The sequence below is a fragment of the Sesamum indicum genome, linkage group LG13 (genome assembly GCF_026168435.1).
Source record: "Sesamum indicum cultivar Baizhima isolate 11 linkage group LG13, ASM2616843v1, whole genome shotgun sequence".
NCBI classification, from domain to species: domain Eukaryota; kingdom Viridiplantae; phylum Streptophyta; class Magnoliopsida; order Lamiales; family Pedaliaceae; genus Sesamum; species Sesamum indicum.
Window position 1 is genome coordinate 17,655,605 of NC_142669.1, and position 22,720 is coordinate 17,678,324.

At 31.6% G+C, this 22,720-nt stretch overlaps 2 protein-coding genes across 3 annotated transcripts; one reads left to right on the forward strand and one right to left on the reverse strand.

Moving 5' to 3' along the window:
• Positions 1-2,782: 2,782 nt before the first annotated feature.
• LOC105176389 (uncharacterized) lies at positions 2,783-5,663 on the reverse strand. The gene is made up of 2 exons (XM_011099173.3): positions 4,294-5,663; positions 2,783-3,276 (listed from the first exon to the last, which is right to left on the reverse strand). Exons 1-2 carry the CDS (start codon positions 4,796-4,798, stop codon positions 3,227-3,229), a joined length of 555 nt encoding a protein of 184 aa, XP_011097475.1. The 5' UTR covers positions 4,799-5,663; the 3' UTR covers positions 2,783-3,226.
• An 11,283-nt stretch (positions 5,664-16,946) lies between these two features.
• LOC105176390 (basic helix loop helix (bHLH) DNA-binding superfamily protein) lies at positions 16,947-21,055 on the forward strand. Of its 2 annotated transcripts, none has more exons than XM_088876962.1 (2): positions 16,947-17,242; positions 18,147-21,055. In XM_088876962.1, the coding sequence occupies exon 2, from the start codon at positions 18,182-18,184 to the stop codon at positions 20,843-20,845; it is 2,664 nt and encodes an 887-aa protein (XP_088733088.1). In that variant the 5' UTR covers positions 16,947-17,242; positions 18,147-18,181; the 3' UTR covers positions 20,846-21,055. The 2 variants fall into 2 exon arrangements, with proteins under 2 accessions (XP_088733088.1, XP_011097476.1); XM_011099174.3 differs by having other exon boundaries at positions 16,947-17,167.
• The last annotated feature ends 1,665 nt before the right edge of the window (positions 21,056-22,720 follow it).

Below are 22,720 nucleotides of genomic sequence, written 5' to 3' on the forward strand. Positions count from 1 at the left end.
TCCCACCAAACATTCTGGCCCAGATCCGTAACCCAACAGCTGGCCTAATTAATCATTGGGGCTGCAGAGTATAATGGGCTAGGGAAAAATCAACATGAATATTGGACCTATCTATTTCATTCCGGGCTTACAACTGGGCCCGTAAAGTATAAAAATAATAGAAAAATATTAAATTATAAAATTAGATTTTTAAAATTATATTTTTGATCTTATAACTTTAGGTCACTACCACTTTTGGTCCTATAACGTATTTTATTTAGACATATAATCTTTTTTTTTTTTTTTGACAAATTTAGTTCTGAACACTTCACATTTGATCATTTTTTTCGCAAATTTAGTCCTATATTGACAAATTTGATCCTAATGACTCATAGTTACAAGATAAAAAATAGAAGCTATTCACTGTAAAGGGCACCAAAATTGTCAACACGGGACTAAATTTATAAAAAAAATGATAATATGAAATATTCAGGACTAAGTTCGTAAAAAAAAGAACTAAATGTATAAATAAAATAAATTACAAGATAAAAAATGCTAACGATTTAAAATTATAGGACTAAATATATAATTTTGCCAATTACATTAATACTCATGTTAGTGTAGAATTTATTGTACATATTGAGAATTGTTTAATAAAACTCCTTTGAAAAGAGGAAAGCCACATTTTACATAATAAACCAAGTTGTATTTATTAGTTGAACATGATTTGAAGTTCGGCTCAAACTCGATTAAAATATATATATATATATATATAATATAAACAAGAAAATCGAATTATTTGTGCTCGACTTTTGTTCAGCATAGTTAATGTTCATAGGAATTTGACTCGACTAAAAAGGTATTTTGGCTGAACTTATAAGCTCATTAAAGTATTTTATTAGATGTTTTAAAAATTTAGAAAAGATTACAGAGTGTTTGATAATTTTTTGGATAAATTATTTAATATTTCTTGAGGTTAAGTTTAATTACACGCATCCGCAACTCTTAGCAAAATTACAAGTACATTTTTAACATTGTAGATTTAATTATAAATATACCCCTTATTCAGTGTCAAAATTTTACCCACACCCCTTTACGGAATGTACCTGTAAAATTGCAAAAAAATATATTTGGGTAATTAGGCCTAACATTAAGGCTTGTCTATATAATTATCCTGAATTTTTGGGTAATAAAGCTTTTTTTTTTTTAATAAAAAAACTTATAAAATCCAGAAATAAAATGTTGAGAGCTTATAAATTACGGTAGAAAAGGTACGACAATCTTAACTTTTTTTTAAAAAAATATTAAAAACCTCTTTAATATTGTTTATATCAATCACAAACCTATTATGTTAACATCTTATAAATTTTATCATTTTATTTTATCCAAACACTTCTATATCTTATTTTTAGAATAAAATCAAATATCTTATGAACTTCAAAAATGTTTTACAAATATGTATGGAATTATAACATTTTTTTAATACAATTTTAACTAAACATCCTCTAAAGAACCAATCAAGTCCAAACACAAAATTAGGCTTGTTTGGTTTTGTTTTCTCAATTCCAATTTTTAATATTTTCAAGTGAGTTGCTGTTTTTTATATTGGTGGTTTTGTGTGAAAAAATACAATATGTTTGGATTAATATATTTTTTGATGAATTTTTTTATGAAAAAACGTGATAGAATAAAAATATGTTTGACTTAAAATGTTTATAATTTTTTGTTGACAAAAGACGTGATAAAATAAAAATGTATTTGAATTAGGATATTTTGTGATAATTTTTGTATGAAAAGACGTGGTAGAATAAAAATAAATTTAAATTATGATATTTTGTGATAATTTTTTATACGAAAATACGTGGTAGAACGAAAATATATTTTGGGATTATGATATTTTATAGGTCTTTTTTTATGAAAAACATGATATTCTGTTATTTTTTTTTATAAAAAAATGATGGAATGAATCTCAAAGAATTTATGGTCAAATCCCCCTCCCCCCCCCCCCCTCCCCACCAAAAAAAAAGAAATCATAATTTTGAAAAGCAAAATCCAAATTTCAGCCACAATTTGCTCCAAGCAGCAAGCCCCAATAATGAAACATTGAACAATCATCATAAATGAAAACAAAGGGAATGGGGCCAACCCTTTTCAGATTTGAAACCTATTTTTCTATGAACACAATAACTGCTAGGCCAATCACACAGTCATCATCATCATCACCACCACCACCAATCAGCACAGAGCATACAACAGCCACAAACAAATAACAGGAGGCAATGAGGGTCTTGGAGCTATTACCAATTGACCTGAAAAAACACAAGTGTCTTGTGTTGTGAAGCCCACTAGACAGCAACATAACCACACTTTTTCTCCACAAATAACAAATGGTCACATGCCCCTGCCAGTTTGGCATCATGTCAAGCCCACAAAAGACCTTCTTCAACATGGAATGGGAAGTTCTTCACCAGTATTGCATTTCTGCTCGATATTTGATTTGAAATGGATCGTTAAAAACTCATTTCACGTGTATTTGTAAAGTAACAAACAAAAACTTGAGCCCAACTCTTGGTTTCGACAAGAATTTGAAGCTCTGCTTGTGTACTACTCGATTAGTCGAATGATGCAAAGAAAATATAGGTAAAAGGGTCAGCTCAAGCTCGTTTTATGTTAAACTCAATAACGCTTGTTTCGACATAACGTTTGATGCTTGATAAAAAAGCAACCATGTTTGAATAGTAACAGACTGAATCCATTTATGGCCCTCCATAGTGTGATTTTTGATGGATGGTATACCGAAGGAGCAAAAGATTAATAACGAATAATAATCCCAAACACGAAGTAGTTTTGCATCTTGCATTATTCAAAAGATAGTCACTGAAAGAACAGCAGAACGTCTTCCAAAAGAGTGAAAATTCAGCAAGTGAAACCGATATGTACAGTGAGCATTAGCAGCTTAGATCCATCAGACGAGCGACAATTTATTTACATCCAGAGAGTTCAAAGTCTTAAACATTTCAAACATAGTCTCGATGGTGGTATTTACACTAACCAAAGCAGCAAAATATGTCGAGAGTTTCCTCCAGCCACGGTCGACATAAGCCTAACACTGATAACCTGAAGAACACCGTCTCCTCAGATTTCCAGCAACTTCTTCAACTTAGGACATATACTCTGTAGAAGTTGATGGTTCTAAAATGACAACAAAATGTAGTAGTAATCAGCACAGCCAAGCATTGCAGCAGCTTCAAAAATTGTGGAGTGAGGAAAGCCAACGCTCCATGTACTCCCTACCCCCTGCAAAAGCAAAATGAAATAATGCGACGAGTACTCAGTTTCTAGAAGCATGAATCCCCTTAGGATGATGCAGAATATTAGATTTCCTCAATAGGAGTGTAGGAACGTGAACACAACGAAGTTAATGCATGATGATGATGTGGAGCAGGCATATTGTCGGTCCTCAAGTGTGCATGATTGGGACCGCTTAACGACATTCAAGAAATAGAGCAACATAAAATTTAACTTCTGCATGTTGCTTGAGGTTGGAACAAATAAGGCACTGAGAGAGCATACCGTCGCCAGTAATAGGTAAAAGTTGGTTCAAGAAATTCTTCCTAAACCCCTTAAGGATCTTAGAGTGGAATCATCACAGACAGTAATTGTGTCCACATGCTCCAAATAACTTAAGTTCAATGAAAAGATAGAAAGTACTTTTTTTTCCTAACCCAATGCACACAAGATTCTGCACTATCTGCTATTTCCATGCATGAATTTTGTCCATTTTAAAGTTGTTATGCATGAACGAATACTATCCCTCCACAAAGCTACGTGTGGTTCAGTCAAGCAGCACAGTCGACGAAAAGCCATATCCTAACAATGAGGTAAAATAAAATTGCAACCGTGTAAACCAGTAAAACTATTCTCCTTATAATAGAGTACAGCCACGTATATAAGCTAGAACATGGTTTGAAAATGATTCAGCAGCCAACAAGGCTTCCCCCTCCCCCAAACACAAACTAGCCTGGGACCTATTAACTTCTGTAAAAATGACATCATGGAGATAAAACAAGCCGAATCTAAAAGATGTGGGCAGTTGGCAGTGGAAATAGTTTCTCATCCTATTCTTTGATGTCCAGCAGGCACAAGATAGAGCGTTTGACGAATCACACATAGAACAATATAGACCAAATCACCAATTCATATATGGATTATATCATGTTATCACGGTTAAATAACAAACGCAATCCATAAGATCGCGAACGAGCAAAAGCATCCAAACATGTTCGATGTTTCCATATACGGCCTAGGCCTTACCAGCAGAATAATCATTTGGAAGTTTCTTAACAGCACTCAAGAACTGAATACTAGGCTCCTCGCCCTTCTCCTCTACTTCTTGGAAGTTATGCCTATAGCAAGGCACCAACACAGCAAAACTATCATCAACCTCATCATCACCCAGGAAACCAGGGGCATGATTCTCCACCCACCCGATGGACCAGTCCGAGTCATCAGATTCTGATCCTGATAAACAAACACCGTCCGATGGCACCAATACAATATCATACTCTTTGTCAATCCTCCTGCTCCTCTCTTCCCTACTCTTCCATTTCCTCTTTGCTTTCCTACTCGAGCTCGACGAGGGCACCCTTCTATCACCCCCTTTCATTGAGTAAAACTTCAGATTTTCAGCCTCTCCTCTCAATCCTAAGCCCCATTCACCGAAAGGATTTATGGAGTTTATCAATGATCCATTTGAGACTTGCTCTTTATCTTTCCCACCCAACCACAACCATGAAAATCTAGTGAAGGAAAGCGCCATTTTTCCTCTTTTTCCTCTCCAGACAGCACAAGAACAGTGTTTATATATTTGGAGATAATAGAATCAAGAAATTGGAGTTGTCAAGAATCCGAGCTCAATTAATATCAATAAATTTCAAATCAATTCAATCCAAGGCTCCAAGCCCACGAAGGAATATCTATCAGCAAGTGTTTCCAACTCTAGGAACTCCAGATACAGAATGCTAAAATAGAAGCAAGTGATCGACCAATAGTCCCTTCAAAGAGTTATTGTACCAAAATTTGAAGAGTCAAAGAATTTTTATCAGTACAAAATTCTAAATTTAAGTTCAAGAAACATGCCACCATGTCGACAGCCGTACAACTCAGACTCAAAGACCAGTCTTGATTGAGGAAAATTATCAAACACCCACCTCCCAATAACCCACAAGAACACTTCAGTTTAAGAGTCGTAAACAAACAGAGAACCCAATTATGGGGGGGGAAAAAATCCTATTTAGTAAAATTCAAGAAAATGAATATTAAAGGGAAAAAAAAGACCCTTTTGCTCATCTCATCACCCATATAAAGATTGGACTTTGTGAAAGTGTCAGCATAAAATCAAACTGCAAAATCACCGTAAAATCCGAAACCGTATCTGGGACTGAAGAAACAAAAGGAGATATCACCGAAAAATGCGAGATTTCTCAAAAGAAAATGAGAAACCCAGAAACGATAACAAGAAGAGTTTGAAACCCAAAGGGAGTGGAAGACTTCTAATAACTATTTCTCAAAGAATTCCATTTCGTTAAACAATTTAAGGATGACCCTTATCTGACTTTCTCTCTCTTCTATGGCTTTTATCTCTCACACACCAACACAGTTTCTACAACAGAAAGTGTGGTGGGGTGCGGCCAACGTATATGTACATATTTATATAGGTGTAATGATTATTTTCTTGTCTCCACTTATTTTGAAAAAATATCAAATTGGCCCCCCATATTTTCTTATTTAGACAATTGGACCTTTAGTTTGGAAAAATTCTGCTTGGGTTATCTTTTCTCTTTCTTTACTTGCACACTACTCCTTCCATGTCAAGTCAAATTTTTTTAATTAGAGGTCCATGAAAGAACATAAATTCACATTTTCCCTCAAAATTTTAATGTTTTTTCTTTTTTACGTTTTTCATTCTTATTTAGTACATGTAAAAGGGAGTTAAATTCTCCCCAAAGTCCTTCTATTACACGATAATACAAAAATATGACAAGATTCGCATATTATCAGTACTCGAGATGTGAATAATTATTAATGATCGAACACGTGGCAATAGAGGGAGAAAATCATGCAATTCTTTTTCTAAAAAAACTCTAATCAAAATTGAGTGTTATTATATTTGAACAATCAGATTACAAGTGTATATTTTCTATATGATTGATCATTCTTCCTAAACTGTACACCAATACATGCAGACCTAATTTAAATAAGAGATTTTCTTGCCATATGTACTATTGAACCAATTAATAAAACACTATTTTTGAAAGTCAAATAGAACACACATTTTGACAATATCTTTATTTTTGTCTCAACCGTCTATACTAATTTGACAGTCAAACGATTTTTACAAAATCGGACCCCTGCGACCTTGACCCCTTTCTTTGGTTTTCAAGATAGTAGATTGGGACCATATGCTTGTTGATATAGAGACGGGAGGGATTTCGACTAATCTCCCATCAGACTTGATGTTTCTATTAAAATAAAAAAGTTACAATCTCAATCAAATTCAAATCTACAATATAAACAGAACGATCAGAATCATTATTAGTTATATCAAATTTTTGTTCTTGTAAATTTACATTTCCATCCCTCAAAAGACACCATCTGCAAACTTGTGGAAAAGGAGCATCATGCATTATATTTTCCATGGTTGTTGATTCCCCAGTTGTCAAAGTTGATATTTGGAAGTTGTCACACAAGACTCACATCTTCTTTGAAATTTATCTTGCTTTTGAAAGGTACATATGTATGGTAAGCATCTCAAATTGGGAATATTGATTAGAAATTGATTGAATGTGAAGGAGATAGAATTACAACATCATATAGTTTGGGATAAATTTCATTCACATTCTCTCAAATTAAATTAAATTATACAAATACACTCTGTATTTTATAAAATTACAGCGACATTCCCTAAGGGGTGTTAGTGTAATGTTTTTTAGAGAGTATTTTGTGTAAGTTTTGCATGTGAATAGGAGGTGTAACTATAATTTTATAAAAAGTAAAGGGTACTCGTGTATTTTGGGCTAATCTCAAAAAGATACCAATGTAATTAACCCTATAATATAATCATAATAAAGAAAATTTGTGAGCATAGCTCAAGATGGGAAATAAAAGAGAACAAGAAATCCGCAGTTCTCATTATACTGTTTACATCTCGAATTCATCGTAAATATATATTTTTTTAAAACAACGTGTATGATGTTGGATAATCTCCTGAAGGTGAGCTCATGCCCTAGCTCTATTTCAAATTACGGATGGATCAACAAAAAAATTATATAATTTTTTTTAAAATGGTGCCCCTCATTTAATATTTTTATGTATGTTTTTGTACTTATAAGAAAATAAATATAATATATACATATGGAGTGATATTAACATTATTATATTTTTTTTCTTATAAATATAAAATTATTACATGAGAATGTTAAATGAGGGGTAAAATTGAAGATTTATATAATTTCTCTGCGTTAGCATTTTCCGTCCGAACCATAACAAAATGGGGTCAGGTGTAAACGATGAATTCTCATAAAGGTGTAAGTGTATTTGTGGAATTTTTTTGGGGAAAAGTTTAATTTTGTATTTTTATATGAAGTTTAAATGTAATTAACCCTACTATTTTCTTTTTAAATTTACCTGTATGATGTAGGGTAATCTCCTAAAAGTCATATATAGACCTAATAATTTAGCTCAATTTTAAATTATAGAGTATGGACAGGCCAAGATCCTTGCCTTTTTTATTTAGATAGTTTCGAGTCGACTCTTGCTCGATCCAAATTCAAGTATATATGGGCTCATGCTCATCATTTCCAAACCTATAGTTCATTGTACAACAAGAAAAACTTATAAATATGAATCTCCATGCCTCAAATACAATTTTTTCTACCGTAATACTTCGTACCATTTTAAATATTTCTCCTCCATGATTTATCTAACTTGGACATCATAGAACTATAACTAAACATATCCGTGACCTATTAAATTATTTTATTAAACACTCTGACTTTAGCTTTTCTCCACTTTTTACTTTTATTTTCGAAACCCTCTACAGCTAAATTTACAACTTATATTTACCGCAAAAACAAAAATTATACAAACACCCATCGAAGCTTGTTCGACCCACTAAAATTTCAAAGAATCAATTATTTCGAAATAAAATTTCACACAAAACTATTACAATAAAAATATTTATATTGCAATTAATTTTCATATAATCAATTACTCAAAAATTGAGATCAACTAACCCTACATGTCTTTATCACTACAAAGAAAATTAAGTGGGGGGTATAGATTCTCAAATGTTGAATAGGCACATAGGTGCACTCATACTACCTTTGCTTTCTGCATAGAAATTACTTAGAATTTGCCACAGCTTCCACCCCAAACAACAAGAAAATGACTTTACTGGGGGGGTGTTCAAATTCCAAAAGGAATGTAAAAGAATAAGTATACTTCTCAAAATATCAAAAAGGAAGAAAGATGACACAAATGCATTTCCAAATTTGTGGATAAGATGGGATCTATGTGGGGTTGTGACCACAAGACCATGTACAAATATCCAAAACATTTGGCTCTATCTTCGCAACTGAGTAAATCGATTATAATTACGTTATGTAATTTATTCCTTATAATATGTAAAATGAGCAAATATCTCTTCATAAAAAATAAATTAGCAAATTATCTCCTCATGTTTTAAAAAATAAGCAAATTATCCCCCTATCAATTGATAGAGGGGGTAATTTGCTATTTTATCTTTCGCAGGCATTTTTTGCTCATTTCTCATATCACATGGGGGTGAATTGCATCTTTTCCTAATTTTAATCAACTGCATTTGTAATGATTAATAGGATAAATTACAACAAGCTTTCTAAAAATTTAACATAATTATGCATACTCTATTATTGTTTGAAAAATTACAAATACCCTTTGATATTTAATGAAATTATGCGATCCTTGGATAAAGGCCCGAAACTATCAACTTTACCTTTGTCGTTTTTAATTTCTTTGTTCAAATTTGAAAAATTGTAAAAAAAAAAAAAAAAATTGACGAGGTAAATTTTCTTCTTGCCCTTCTAGTCCATAAAAAAAATTGAGAAATTTGATCAGTTTACCTCAATAAAATGGATAAAACTTTAAAGAGACTAATAAAATAGGTTAGTTGTTGGACAAACATTAAAATTAGGAGGAGTATTGATAATTTTTCAAACAATAAAAAAGTATTTGTAATGATGTAAATCTCAATAGAGCCGTCGTAATTTACCTGAAAAACTATATATGAATTATTAATATCAAATATTTACAATTCATCAATAACTACAATTAAAATAAAATAATAACTCACATTAATAGAATTCATATAAATAACTGATGGGATCTAAATTTTGCTAATTGAACTAAACCCCGATAACAACTCTATCATCATCATTCAGGTTCTTCACACTTATGCATATACTAACATCAAATCACCGACTTCTGTCGAAATTTGACCTAATCGATAATTTATTAACTCTTTTTTTCTAGGAAAAAGAAAATTGTTAATAAGTAGGAAAGTTTTGGAGAAAATTAGAATTAGACGACGTTATGCTCACCCCTCACAGGATGGTTCTAATCTTCGATTAACTAGCCGTCGTCGCATATCATCTTTTTATCTATCCACCCCATCAATTTTTTTTATTTTTTTTTTAAAAAATATAATAAAATCAAAGTTGATAATACCAAACTTTCATCCAAGAATTATATAATTTTATCAGATATTAAGGGCTAATGATAATTTTAAATCAATAAGAGGCATTCGTAATATGCCAAATTTTAATTTGTTGTAATTTATCTTTTTAAGTAATTAAATAAAAACATGACCTTATAATTTTAATTAAAAAAATTGACACTATTGATTTGGAGAATAATTAAATTTAAAGTTTATAAACAATTATGGAAAGCATGATAATCCCTTGAGTATCAAGCTATCTCTCCCTTTTTCCTGACTTTCCAATTTGTGGTGGCCCTTGTTTGACAATTATAAATGGTACTGGTAATTTAATTTCATCCAAAGATCAATAGCAGTTAAAATCTAGGGTAAATTACATCTGCACCCCTTAAAATTTAGTATAATTATAAATATATCTTTATTAAATAGAAAATTATATTTACCCTTCTTGAGATTTGTAAAACACTACAATGCGTTCATTTATCTGGCAAAAAATAAATAAATTTTGAAAAAGACTAAAACCTCCTTAAACAAAATTTCATTAGGAAGGTAAATGTAATTTCCAATCTAACAAGGATGTATTTATAATTATATTAAATCTCAAGGGATGTGAATGTAATTCAATCTAATGTATAAGAATAGCACCGGAAGTTGTCGTTGGCCTCATCCTTCTAGCTTTATTCTTCTAGTACTACCTCCTGCGTGAGAGGCAAGAACGGGTGGTCCGGCGGCTCAAAGTATTTGTTTTTGTAATATTGTCTTAGATCAATGGTTAAGTTTGAGATCTTATAAATAAGTTTAAATCTCACTGGATATGTGAGTATTTCTCCCACTGTAAGTGAGTTTATTATAATTTATTTCATGATCGACCTGATAATTATCTGAAATTATTGAGATATTTATGTAATTATATAATCACCATTTAAAAAAATAAAAGCAATATTTATCGAGTCAAGTAACACTTTTTTAACTTAACTAATGATATCTTAGATCAATGGTTAAATTTGAGTCTTATCAAATATGTGTGGATATTTCTCTCACTTACTCTGAGATTATTATAATTTATTTCATAATTAACCATTAATTAATTATGTAATCACCTTTTTGTTTTAAGGAAAAAACGTAACACTTCTTTTCAGGCCAATAAACCGATACTAAAGTTGCTTTTGCAACTGCAAGAAAGGATCTCGGAAATGCCATAGAACCAAAACTCAATATTAAACTTAATTTATGTCAAGCACATGTTTGAAAAAATAAATTAAGCTTGTATTAATACAAGAGAATGAAATCTAGCTAACAACCTGCTAACTAACCAAATCTAAAAATAACACAAAATCCTAACAAACAGATTAATAATATAGAAAAGGACAAAAGTACAAAACTGTACAGAAAAGACAAAAAGGAGGTCACTAGCGACCTATATGACTGAGCTCGTAAGCGACTTGGAGGTCAGCGATGCGACCTCGAGGACAACCACGCTACCTCGCGGACTTGCACATTGTTCACATATATAATTTATAATGAATTTTTGTTAAACTTATTATTTTAAAAAAAATCTGAAAGATAATTTTTGCGCTTGTAAAATATTAGTAATGATAAATTTATAATTGAAGAGATTAAAATTAAATGGGGTTCGTTGAAATATGAAAAATTCAGTTAGAAATACCTTTATTTTCTCCAAGTTATTTTATAAACTTATTTTTCAGAAATTCTCTCAACATTTTGTAATATCTTACAAGCTCTTTAAAACTTTTAATCTTATGCAAACACTTTGTAATTAACATTATTAAATAAAAATAAATAAATTACAACGAGTTCATATAAGATTTGACATAATTATGAATACATCCTCATTTGAAAAATTATCAATACTCCGTGCATTTTAATGGCTATACAACAAGTTTCATGTGCTATACTGATTAAATGTTCTCGTGGATTATAAATTAAAATTTACTTATTTTAATAAAATATATGAATTTTTTTATGGATCAAGTGGATAATTTTTACGATCCACTCCATCTGATTTATTTATAAAATTTTATTGTAACAAAAAAAATAAAAAATATATAATTATCCGATGTAATAAATGTAATATTGATAGAACTATTGTAGACGTGTGCTTTATGTAATGTAATGGAATAATATCTTGTAAAAGAAAAAAGAAAAAAAAAAGATGGGGTAGAAAGCAAATATGGTTTGTACATCTTTTTGACTTTTACAAAAATTGACCACATCCTTATCTTTTTTACCTTTTGTTGCTACACTTTGAACATTTCCACGTGCATCACCCCCACCAAAACCTATTATAACGATTGGATTTATTTTTTGAGTGTTTTGTTTTATTTTATTTTTTGAAGATTGAAAGATAAATAAAGATAAATATGTATGTGTTGAAAAATATTATGTACATTTGAATTTATTTTTAGAGATGATTTAAAATAATTTAAAATAAGTGTTCTATGTTTGATGTTATGTTTCGGAAAATGAACGTTATTATTCATTGTCAAATTATTATCAAATCACGTTTCTTATATATATATATATATATATATAAATGTTGTATGTTTAATATTGTATTTTTTGAAGACAAAATCACGATTCATTGTCACATCATATTTTTTTTATATTATATTTATACATGTGTTATATATATATATATATATATATATATTATAAAAAGTTCAAAATAAAAAATTCACATAAATAAGGTGTAAAATAAAGCAGGCAAACATTGAATGTCTTTTTTGGCCCATCTCGAAAATCCCCAAAAATGAAACCAAACAATTTCCCAATTTCGTATTTTAATTCTCCAAAATAAAGTTTTTTATTTTTATTTTTTTTGGAAGACTTGATTTTTTATTTTCAAAAATGATTTTTAATATTTAAAATAGTAATTTGACACAATAATTTTTCAAATACTAATATTAAGCATAATTTGTGTTTTCATTTTCAGTTTTCGAATTTTGAAATAATAATTAAAGTGAAAAATATGTTTATTTATACGTAATCTTATTAAAAATATATTGATTTGACACGACAGTTCAATATAAAATATAATCTCATTAAGTTTACAGATTTACCCTTTGGCTCCGAAATCAAGAGATGTACAGATTTACCCTTCAATCAGTGAAAGATTATCTATCATGCAACACTAGGAAACAAATTATTATTGCCTACACTTTAATAGATATGGCCTAAATATTATGATAAATAATGATTAAATAAAATTAAAAATAAAAATTTAGCTTATTTACAATAATAAAACTTATTTTATATGATTGACAGTCAATAATCGTTGTGTGCCCGTAATTAATGACTATTTGTTTTTAACCCACTACAAGAAAATACGTCAATAACTACGAAAAAATTTGATGCTAAAGTTAGCGTCTAGCTAATTAGCAAGTAAAATTTTCGTTGCTAATCTACACTATTTAATATACATTGTAAATAATTTGTTGCTAAATTCGTTAGCAAATGCATTTTCATTACTAATATTAGCAAGTAAAGTCTTGTATTAAATAAGGTGATTTAGAATCACGAGAATTTTACTTGCTAATTACCTCGACGTTAATTTTTTTCTGTTGCTATCAAACTATTTTGTTTCTGTGACCTTAGTCATAATTAAATATTATATTTATTATGGTGGCCGTACCTAGAGTCAACCCCTCCTCACTAAATAAGCACATATATATTTGCTGACTATTTTTAGTAATTTATATATAAATTTATTTACTCGGACCAAATACTTAATAACTTAAATTTAAATTATGAAATTAAGAAATAATTTTATATTAAATATTTGTTATGCTCATTTATTACTTAGTAACTGGAACACTTTCTAGACCAATCTTCTCAAAACATCCAAGGACAAGGGTCTTCCTCTGTTTTGATTCACCTCCTAAATACCTGATTTGATCCGAAATAGGGCTCAGATGTCTTTATCTGGTGTGGAGCCATCATCACATCGGTCGATATAGAACTCCCTCCGTAAAAGCTAGGAGCTAGAGTATCCCATTGGCAGAAGGCCACGATTTTTAAGTCACACCTTCCATTTAGCAACCATAGCCGTCTTGTTCTTACAAAAATTTACGATAGTTTTTCTATTATTATTATTAAAAAGAATTGAACTAACCCACACAATATCTTCTAACGCTCTTTTACAAGATCTTCACGGTCACCTATGAGGAGTGATTACGAAAACAAAAATATCAAAAAAGAAGATGTTAATCATAATCATGAAGGGATGTACAAATCTCATCATAATCTCCATCAAGATTCCAAGTAGTGAAGCATATGATACCCAAATCTATTCTGATTTGGACAAGACACTTTTAACTATTGCAATGACCAACTGACACTTATAAATCAGGAATATCATTTAAATTTCATGTCTGACTGAGTGTATGTGGCCCAGATGTAATACAAGTGGTGGCCTAAGTGATTTACAACTTTTATTATTGGACTTGATTAATTAGTTGCTTGGGAGTACAGATGTGGCACAAGAAGAATGGACATTGTAAGCTATAGAGATGGCCTATGTTTTGATGTACAGTATCTCTCTTTTTGGTATAGATATATGGGTATTTATTTAATTTACATGAACTGATTAATTTTTTAATTTTTGTAATTTGATTATTGTTGAGAACGTAACGATATATTGATCAATTTATCTGAATATTAAGATAATATCTTTTCCACTATTATTAATTTCATGACAACAGACTTTTGATGTATCTTTGTCGCTTTTTTTATTTTCTTTTATTCGCTTAGATTTGTTTGGTTAGGATGAAAAGTGGACGTATAAAATAAGTGAAAATAAAAAGTGAAGTATAACAATAAATTTGATATTTAGGTAGAGAGAATAGATGGAGACGATCAGTTCAATCGGGAACGGCCATGTGTTTGATTCGGGTCAAGGCCATAAAACCGATGCCTATCAACCCAGTGTGGATCGGTCAAAAATTGGTCCGTCCGGTACCCAATCCAATCGATTTTAATAATTTTTTTTAAATTTAATAATAAAATAAAATATATATTTCACTAATAAATATACTGAAATATACAAAATCAGAAGCAAATAAATACCAAAGAAAATATATAGGCAAGTGATTCATGGAGAATTATTCAAATAAACTATCATATTTGTAATGTAATATAGCTATTTATAGTGTAAATATAGCTTAAGGTTGCTTCATGTTTTTCCAATGTGGAACAAATGAGAAAGTACACAATCTTTGTTTATACTTTTTCAATGTGGGACAATGAAAAAGTAACTAAATTTGGCTTAGAATTTTTCAAATGTAGGATAATGAGTACTATTAATAGTCAATAGAGTTTTTTCTTCTCTTCATAATCTATTTATTTCTCTTTTTTTGAATTTTTTTAAATAAATTATATAAAGGCAACGGTTGCTAAAATATTATTACAAATTGTATTTATTTAATCAATTCATATATAATGTATTTGGGGACTTGTCAGTTTTAAATTTTTGTTAGTTTGAATTTTAATTTAATTTGCTCCCTCCAAGAGGTTTGTGGCTTTTTACTGTTAAATTATTATAAATTGTACTATTTTATAAAATATTATCATAAATTATATTATGTAATCTATTGGTATATGACGTATTATATGCTACATATATATGCATATAATGATGTTTGTGCCAATCGATTTTTTTAATTTGATCCGATTAGTTAGGCCAGTGACCCAGTAACTTAATCGGTTCGATCCCCTGTCCAATTCTGAAAATACTGCAGTTGATGAAAAAGTCAATGTATAAAGCTAGAAAAGATAAAAATGTACATATTTTATTTTTATTTACTGTTACCAGTATACATAATTTACTCTAATCCTTTTTTCCATTTTTGCTGATAATACCAGGTACATAATTTGTTAAAATGATAACTACATGACCAACAAAAGTGTTGATGGCTAAATTTAATTTCTTTATTTGAGAGTATTCATACTAATTTTTATTTTATTTAAATTAAATAGTTTAGAATAAATGAATAATTTGATGAATTTTTTTATTAATAAAAAATATTTTTGTTCTTATTTGATGAATACAATAAAAGTTATTTTATTATAAGATTAACTTGTTTATTTTCTAATACAAAATAAAGAGAAAGGGCTAATCGATAAAATTACAAAAATTCATCTTTTCTTCCCAATCTATTTTTCTCGTATCAAACAAGGATAAATATTTGAGATTTACTCATCTTTTACTTATACCAAACAATTTTGAAAGAAAACTATTATTCTTTCATTCTCCCTCCCCTTTCACTTCTTATTTCCTGCCACTTGCACTAAACAAACCTTTGGTTGAATGGCTTTTGGGCGATTACGTACTTACCTCAAGTGGTCAAGTGTTAGGCAAAGGTTGTATCTTAACTTGACGATGTGCAGTGGGTTGGGTTGGTCCTGGACCAGTTCTAGGTATTGGCCCAATAGCCAAGGATCGCTTGGTTCTGGGCTTGGCTAGTGGATTGTTTCAATTGGGTCAACGTTTTCTATAATAATGTGTAACATAATTTTTATAAGATGCCTAGAATCGACCATGAATAGTAGTGGATCCCAACTCATTTACTGTGCATGTAGCATTTACGTAGCTCGTATTTTACCTACTATATCTTTTACTTTATATATTATTTATCTCTACCCATATGAAGTACTTTTTTAAACATCAAATGACATAATATATATATATATATAAAACCAATTAGTTTAGTCGAGTGGTAAGTGAGTCGAATTCCAAAATTAATTTTTGCCAATGATCAAGAATTCGAAACTTCAAAGTTATATTTGCTACGAGAGATTAACATTTTTGCTCCTACTTTGAACAGATTTTTTTCATTTTCAATATGAAATGAGAACATCTGCGACCAACGAAAAAAATCCACATAAGTTCCACAGAGTGTTTTCATAAAATAAAAAAATAGTTTGATGAATTATATAGTTAATAAATTAATTTTATCTAATGATAATAATCAATGTGCCCTTTATAATGCAATAATTCTTATTCCCCACAACCATAATTTTTCCCCCAAAAATTAGGGCCAAGTTTGAATTGAATTAGATTGTCACAATCTTCTCAAAGGCCCAACCCAACTTCAACTGTCACCATTAATAATAGGCCTCATCTGACTCTAACGGCTAGTATCCGTTAATTTATACGGAGATCAGAATCCGACGCCGCTAAAACAACAAACGACCAGTCTACCTCGGATAAATTCAAAACCCCAACGGCTATCTTTCTCAAAGAACCAACTGCATTTCACTTTTCTCCTTTGCTCCACTTTAACCCTTCAAACTCCTCCTTTACCACGCATGTTTTCACGAAAGAATCATTAAACCAAGAAGGAAAGACAGCCCACAAGAAAATCAGGTTTCAGACCTCTAATGCGAGCCCCAGTTCTTGAATTTGTGCAAGAACAGGTACCCATTTCTTTCCGTTGTGTTCTTCATTGAATTTCTCCAAGAGTTTGTTCGTTTGAGCAATCCCATTTTCAGGTAGCTTTAATGTTGTTGATTCAGTTTTTATGGTGGTGTGAAGTCTTGGGCTTGCTCTGTTTTCTCAGCTTGATATGTTGTTCTTCAGTTGAACAGACAATTTCAAGGCTTCTTTTTTCTTTTGTTTTTACCCTTGAAATTAGCATAAATATGGAGTTGGCGTGTGTTTCATGTTTATTACTTTGATCTTTATCTTGAAAATGTGCTCATTTCCTCGAATTTGCTAACTAGTTTTACGACATGGAGAAAGTCCCAGGCGAGCTATGACTCCTGGACATGGAGGCGAAATTGATGTTTTAACTTGACAAGTTATCGGATTTAGATTTTAGACATTTGTCATGTGTTCTTATTACACGAAAGTTTCAGATTTTTTGCCTGTCCATAGTTTTGGTTTAAATGTATTCCAGGATTTTACAACCAACTGGTAGGCTTAGAGATTTTATTGCAACTGTAGTTTTGCATATTTCAAATATCAGGCTGGTGTAAAACTTTTGAGGTAGATGGATATGTTATTTGAGTGAATATGCAACTTTTGCAATTTTATGCTCGTCTTCTTGGGAACATGGAGCCAGGTATTTGTCTGAATTTACTTGCACAAGATATAATGCCTGCAAAGTTGAATGAGGTGTTTGATTCTTCTGAGTTGCTTATGTCTTGCACTTTTCGAATTAGTGCATTGCAATTGGTGAGCTCATGCAGATATGATATTTAAGCATATTTTTGCAATTCTATGGGTAAATATTCTTTTGCCCAACTCTGGAACTTCATTGATTTCTTTTGGTGGTTCTATCTTGTCCTTATTTAACTTACTTTTTGGACAAAGGATGATGATCTTACCGCAATTTCTCTTGTAATAGTTAGTAAACTAGTAGAACTAATCTTTTATTTGACATTACAAAACCAGGTTTGTCTGCATATATTGTTGTGAAGTGAGGAAAAATGGATGGTGTGTATGAAGAGCTGGATGAGGCTAGAGCCGAGATTGAAAAGCTCCGGGAAGAATATCGAGCTAAAGCAGCATTAGCAGAAACTTTAAAGAGAGCCCACAATGAGCAACTGAGCAAGAGCAAGGAGGCAAGTTCCAAGTTAGAGAAGCTAGCTCAGGAACTTAGTGAGAAAGACTATGAAATCTCTACAGCGAGGGGAATGTGTGAGGAGCTGAAGTCTAGTTTGACAGAGCAAGAATCCATAATCAAGAATCTCTCGTCTGCACATGATAGACTTCGTGTTGACTGTAATGAGAAGCTTCGTAGGTGTGAAGAAGAGAACAAAGCACTGGGATCGGCTTTGGATGATGCCAATGCCAAAAATATGGATCAAGAACGGCTAATTTCTGCACTCAAACAAGAGGTTGAAGGAGTTAAGAGACTTTTAAGCTTTTCACAGAAGAAGTGTTTAGAAACTGAGAATAGAACTAATGTTTCCAAGGAGTTGGGACAGAGGGAAGAAGTGTTCGTCAAATTGGAGGAGGAGAATAGGAAGTTTGAAGATCAGCTGAAATGGAAGAAGGAACAGTTTGGGCATTTGGAAGAAGCCCATAAAAAGCTTCGAAATGAGGTTAGGATGAAGGAAAAGGAGTGGGAGAAGGAGAAAGCTGAACTTCTTGATGGGATCTCGTCTCTAGAGACGAAGTTGGAATCTCAAACTAGAATTTCACAAGATCTACAACAGCGGCTTGAGATGTGCAACCAGGCTTTGGCTCACTCTGAGAGCAAGAGAAAGCTTTTGGAAGTTCAACTTTTGGAATCAAGAACGAGCTTTGACAGCGTTTGTGCTGAATATGAGGATGCCAAGTTAAATTTTGAGAACTTGACTGCTCAGAGGGATCAAGAAATCGCATCTCTGAGGAGCTCGTTGGGAACAAAGGAGATACTTTACAGAGAAATGGAGTATCAGTTCAAGAAGCTGGAGCAAGAGAAGCAAGAGTTGCTGGTTTCCGTGAAAGAACTCCAAGAAGCTCAAATTCGTGTAGCTGGAACGTCCTCATCTTCTAAGCTTCAGAACAAGCTCAAATCTTTAGAACAGGTACACAAGGGCTGTTCAACAAATCTCAAAACGAGAGAATCTGAATGGCGATCCCAGATGGAGAAATTATCGGAAGAACTAAATTGCTGTAGGTCGGCATTAAAGAGCAGGGATACGTCTTTGAATGAGCTCAACCGAGAACTTGAAGCTTGTGATTCTCTGATACTAAAGTTGGAGTTACTGAATCAGGAGACTTCGCTTGTTTTGTTGGTTTTGAAATCTGAATTTCGAGAAGCCCAACTCAGGCTTGCCAATAATCATTCTTGCATGGATCTGAAGAGCATACAAATGCAGGAAAATGTAAATGAGCTACTGGAACAGTTGGAGAATAAGAAGGCTGCTCTGACCAGTGTTCAACAAGATCTCGAGGAGGAAAGAGAGAAAGTCGTTACTTTGTCGAAAAAGGTTCAAACTCTTGAAGAATTGCACTTTCCTCTGCAGAAAGAGCTGGAGAGGCTCAAAGAAATGCTCAAGGAATCAAAAACATGTCAACTACAATCAGAGGAGCAAGTGCTGCAAATACAAAGTGACTTGGAAAAGGTGCATGATGCTCTCGACAGAGCGAATGGCGAGCTGTATGAGAAATTCTGTGAAGCAAATCAAATTGAATTTGAATTGCAGATATGGAAATCTATCGCCGAACAGCTGGAAGAAAACCTCAAACAAAACCACCAGATGCGTAAGGAAGTAGAAGCTTCTCTTCTTGCACAGACGGAGGTCGAGCTGAATCTTAAGCAAGAGAAAGAAAATCTCAGCCATCAACTTGAAGAAAAAGAGAAACAAATCGACGATCTTCAGCAACAGCATCTCGAAATAAATGAGAGCATGAAGGTGGCCGAAAATGCCAGTGCAGAAACAGAAACATCATTTGCAAATGCAGAAGGGAGGAGACAGATAGAGAAGCACGAGGCAGAAAATCTTCACCAGCTTGTCGAAGAGAAAGACCAGAGAATATATGATCTGCAGCAGCTTGTTGCATCATTGGAGCAGGAGTTTGACAGCTCAACCGCCTCCTTTTCATCCCGACTGTCGCAGATGCAGACAGAGATGATCGGGCTCCACAAATCATGGGAACAGATCAAGGCAGCCGAGGTCTTCAAAGAGATGGAAATTCAAGAGAAAAACATGATGATCATAGAACTAGAAACCGATCTGGGCAGTTCTAAAACGAAAATACAAGAAATCGAAGTTCAACTAGAGAAGAAAGAGCTAGAACTACGCAGATTGGTACGTGAACTTGAAGCCAAAATTAGTACATCAGACGAAACAATCAAGAAGCTCACAGAGAACAACACGAATCTGTCATCAGAAAACAAGAAATTGGTGAATTCCATGGACTCACTATCTGAAAGAGTGGAACGGTTAACTGCTGAAGACATGCAGCTGATGGAGAGTTTGGGAAAGATCGTCCAGGCCATCGACGTTTCCAGGCCGTCTCAGCCTGGATTTAACAGTGATGACGAAGACGACGACCCTGTAAAGGAGAACATGAGCATTATTGTGTCATCTCCCTTGATGAAGAGAGTTGAAGCCATTCATGATAATGAAAGGTCACCATTGAGAGCTATCAACACTTAACAGCTAACTGTTGGGAAAAATTCAAATAACTTCAATCAGTTCTTTCACTTCTTGGCCAACTGTTATGTATATGATTCAAGTCTTATGCTTATTGGAGTATAATTTATTGCCAGTCTTGTTTTAAATAATTTAACATAACACTTCTCCATTTATTGCAAATTAACAATAGCCAAGGTTCAAGCTTTCTTCCATACCCCATGGTTTGAAAAATTACATTTAGCACCACTAAAATTTGCTACCGTCTAACAAATAAGTCCCTCCGTTAGTCAAAATTCACCGAATTTATTGATATTAACAAAAAAGTTGGAAAAAAAAATCTATATATGCCCCCAATTGACTTATTACTGATTTATTATAGGTTAAATAAATATTTTTATATCCAAATTACCCTCATACGTCTTCACACATTAATGCATATGAAGAGGAACGTTTTCACCGTTATAAGAGTAATTTAGTCGGAAAAAAATATTTAACCTACAATAAGTAAATAATAAGTCAATCGAGGGTAAATATAAATTTTCATTCAGTTTTTTTGTTAATATTAATAAATTCAATGAATTTTGACTAACGAATGGATCTATTTGTAAGACGGAAGCAAACCTTAGAGGTACTAAATGTAATTTTTTCAAACCACATAAATCTAAGTGTAATTACACCAAATCTCAGAGGATGAGAGTGTAATTATTCCTATTAAATATTGTGATGCACAACTATTTCTTTTTTTTACTAGATTTTTTTTATTTCAAGCCCTATTGCATTTTTTTTTTCCAGTTAATATATACATGGCACGTATACAAAAATTGCATCATTTATTTTATTTAATAAAAGATTTTGTTTCTTTTATAGATATATATATATTAAATAGAAGGGTTAACTACAGTTAGATCTCCTGTAAAAATATGAAATTATAATTTCTCCAAAAAAGTTTCAAAATACCCTTACACTCCCCTCCAAAAATTTATTATTACACCCGATTGTCTTTATTAGAGTTTGGATTAAAAATGTTGTTATTAGCAAAAAATTTATATAAATTTTTAACTATACTCCTTATTTGACATTCTCATGTAATAATTTTGTACTTATATAGAAAAAAATGTAATGATGTTAACATCACTTTATGTAACAAATAGATCCTTTTTCATTAGTTAAAATTCACCAAATTATTTATTCATATTAGCAAAAAAATTGAAAAAAATACAGATTTATCCACCGATTGACTTATTATAAGTTAAACAAAAAAAATTCTGATCAAACTACTCCTGTAAAAGTGAAGATACCTCCTCACATCTAGTAGAGTATGAAGACGTATAAGAATAAAGATACATCCTCACACGTATCAGCGTGTGATGATGTATAAGGGCGAAGATATCTCCTCCCATGTATTAGCTTCTGAAGATATATATAAGGGTAGTTTGGTCAAAAAAGTAAAGATTTGTTTGACCTTTAATAAGTCATTAATAAATCAATAAGGGGTAAACATGGATTTTCATTCAATGTTTTACTAATATCAGCAAATTCAGTCAGTGAATTTTGACTAATATATATTTTCTTGGGGTGGTTAACATTGATATGAAATTTTGATTAACCATTGTTTTAATTTAATAAAGATATTCATTTTTGAGAAAATATTTTTTTAATATTACTAGTATATCCAATAATATATTTGAGAATTAATGGTTCGGAAGAGCTCGATGAAAAATTTTGGTCCTCTCTTATAAAAATATTTAAAATTTTAATCTATTTAAATATATATTTTAATATTTAAGGATATTTTGGTAATTATTAGAATTATACATTAGAACTTTTTTGAATCGGACAAACAAGTTATTTGGCCAAACATACATACGTAAATTTCGTAATGTACGAAGAAGAAAG

Bases quoted from the DNA above. Each gene is read 5' to 3' on its own strand.
- LOC105176389 (XM_011099173.3), bottom strand. From the start codon at position 4,798: ATGGCGCTTTCCTTCACTAGATTTTCATGGTTGTGGTTGGGTGGGAAA. The intron at 3,277-4,293 runs GTAAGGCCTAGG...TTGCTTTTGCAG, and splicing joins TCCAAATGATTATTCTGCTG to GGGGTAGGGAGTACATGGAG.
- LOC105176390 (XM_088876962.1), top strand. From the start codon at position 18,182: ATGGATGGTGTGTATGAAGAGCTGGATGAGGCTAGAGCCGAGATTGAA.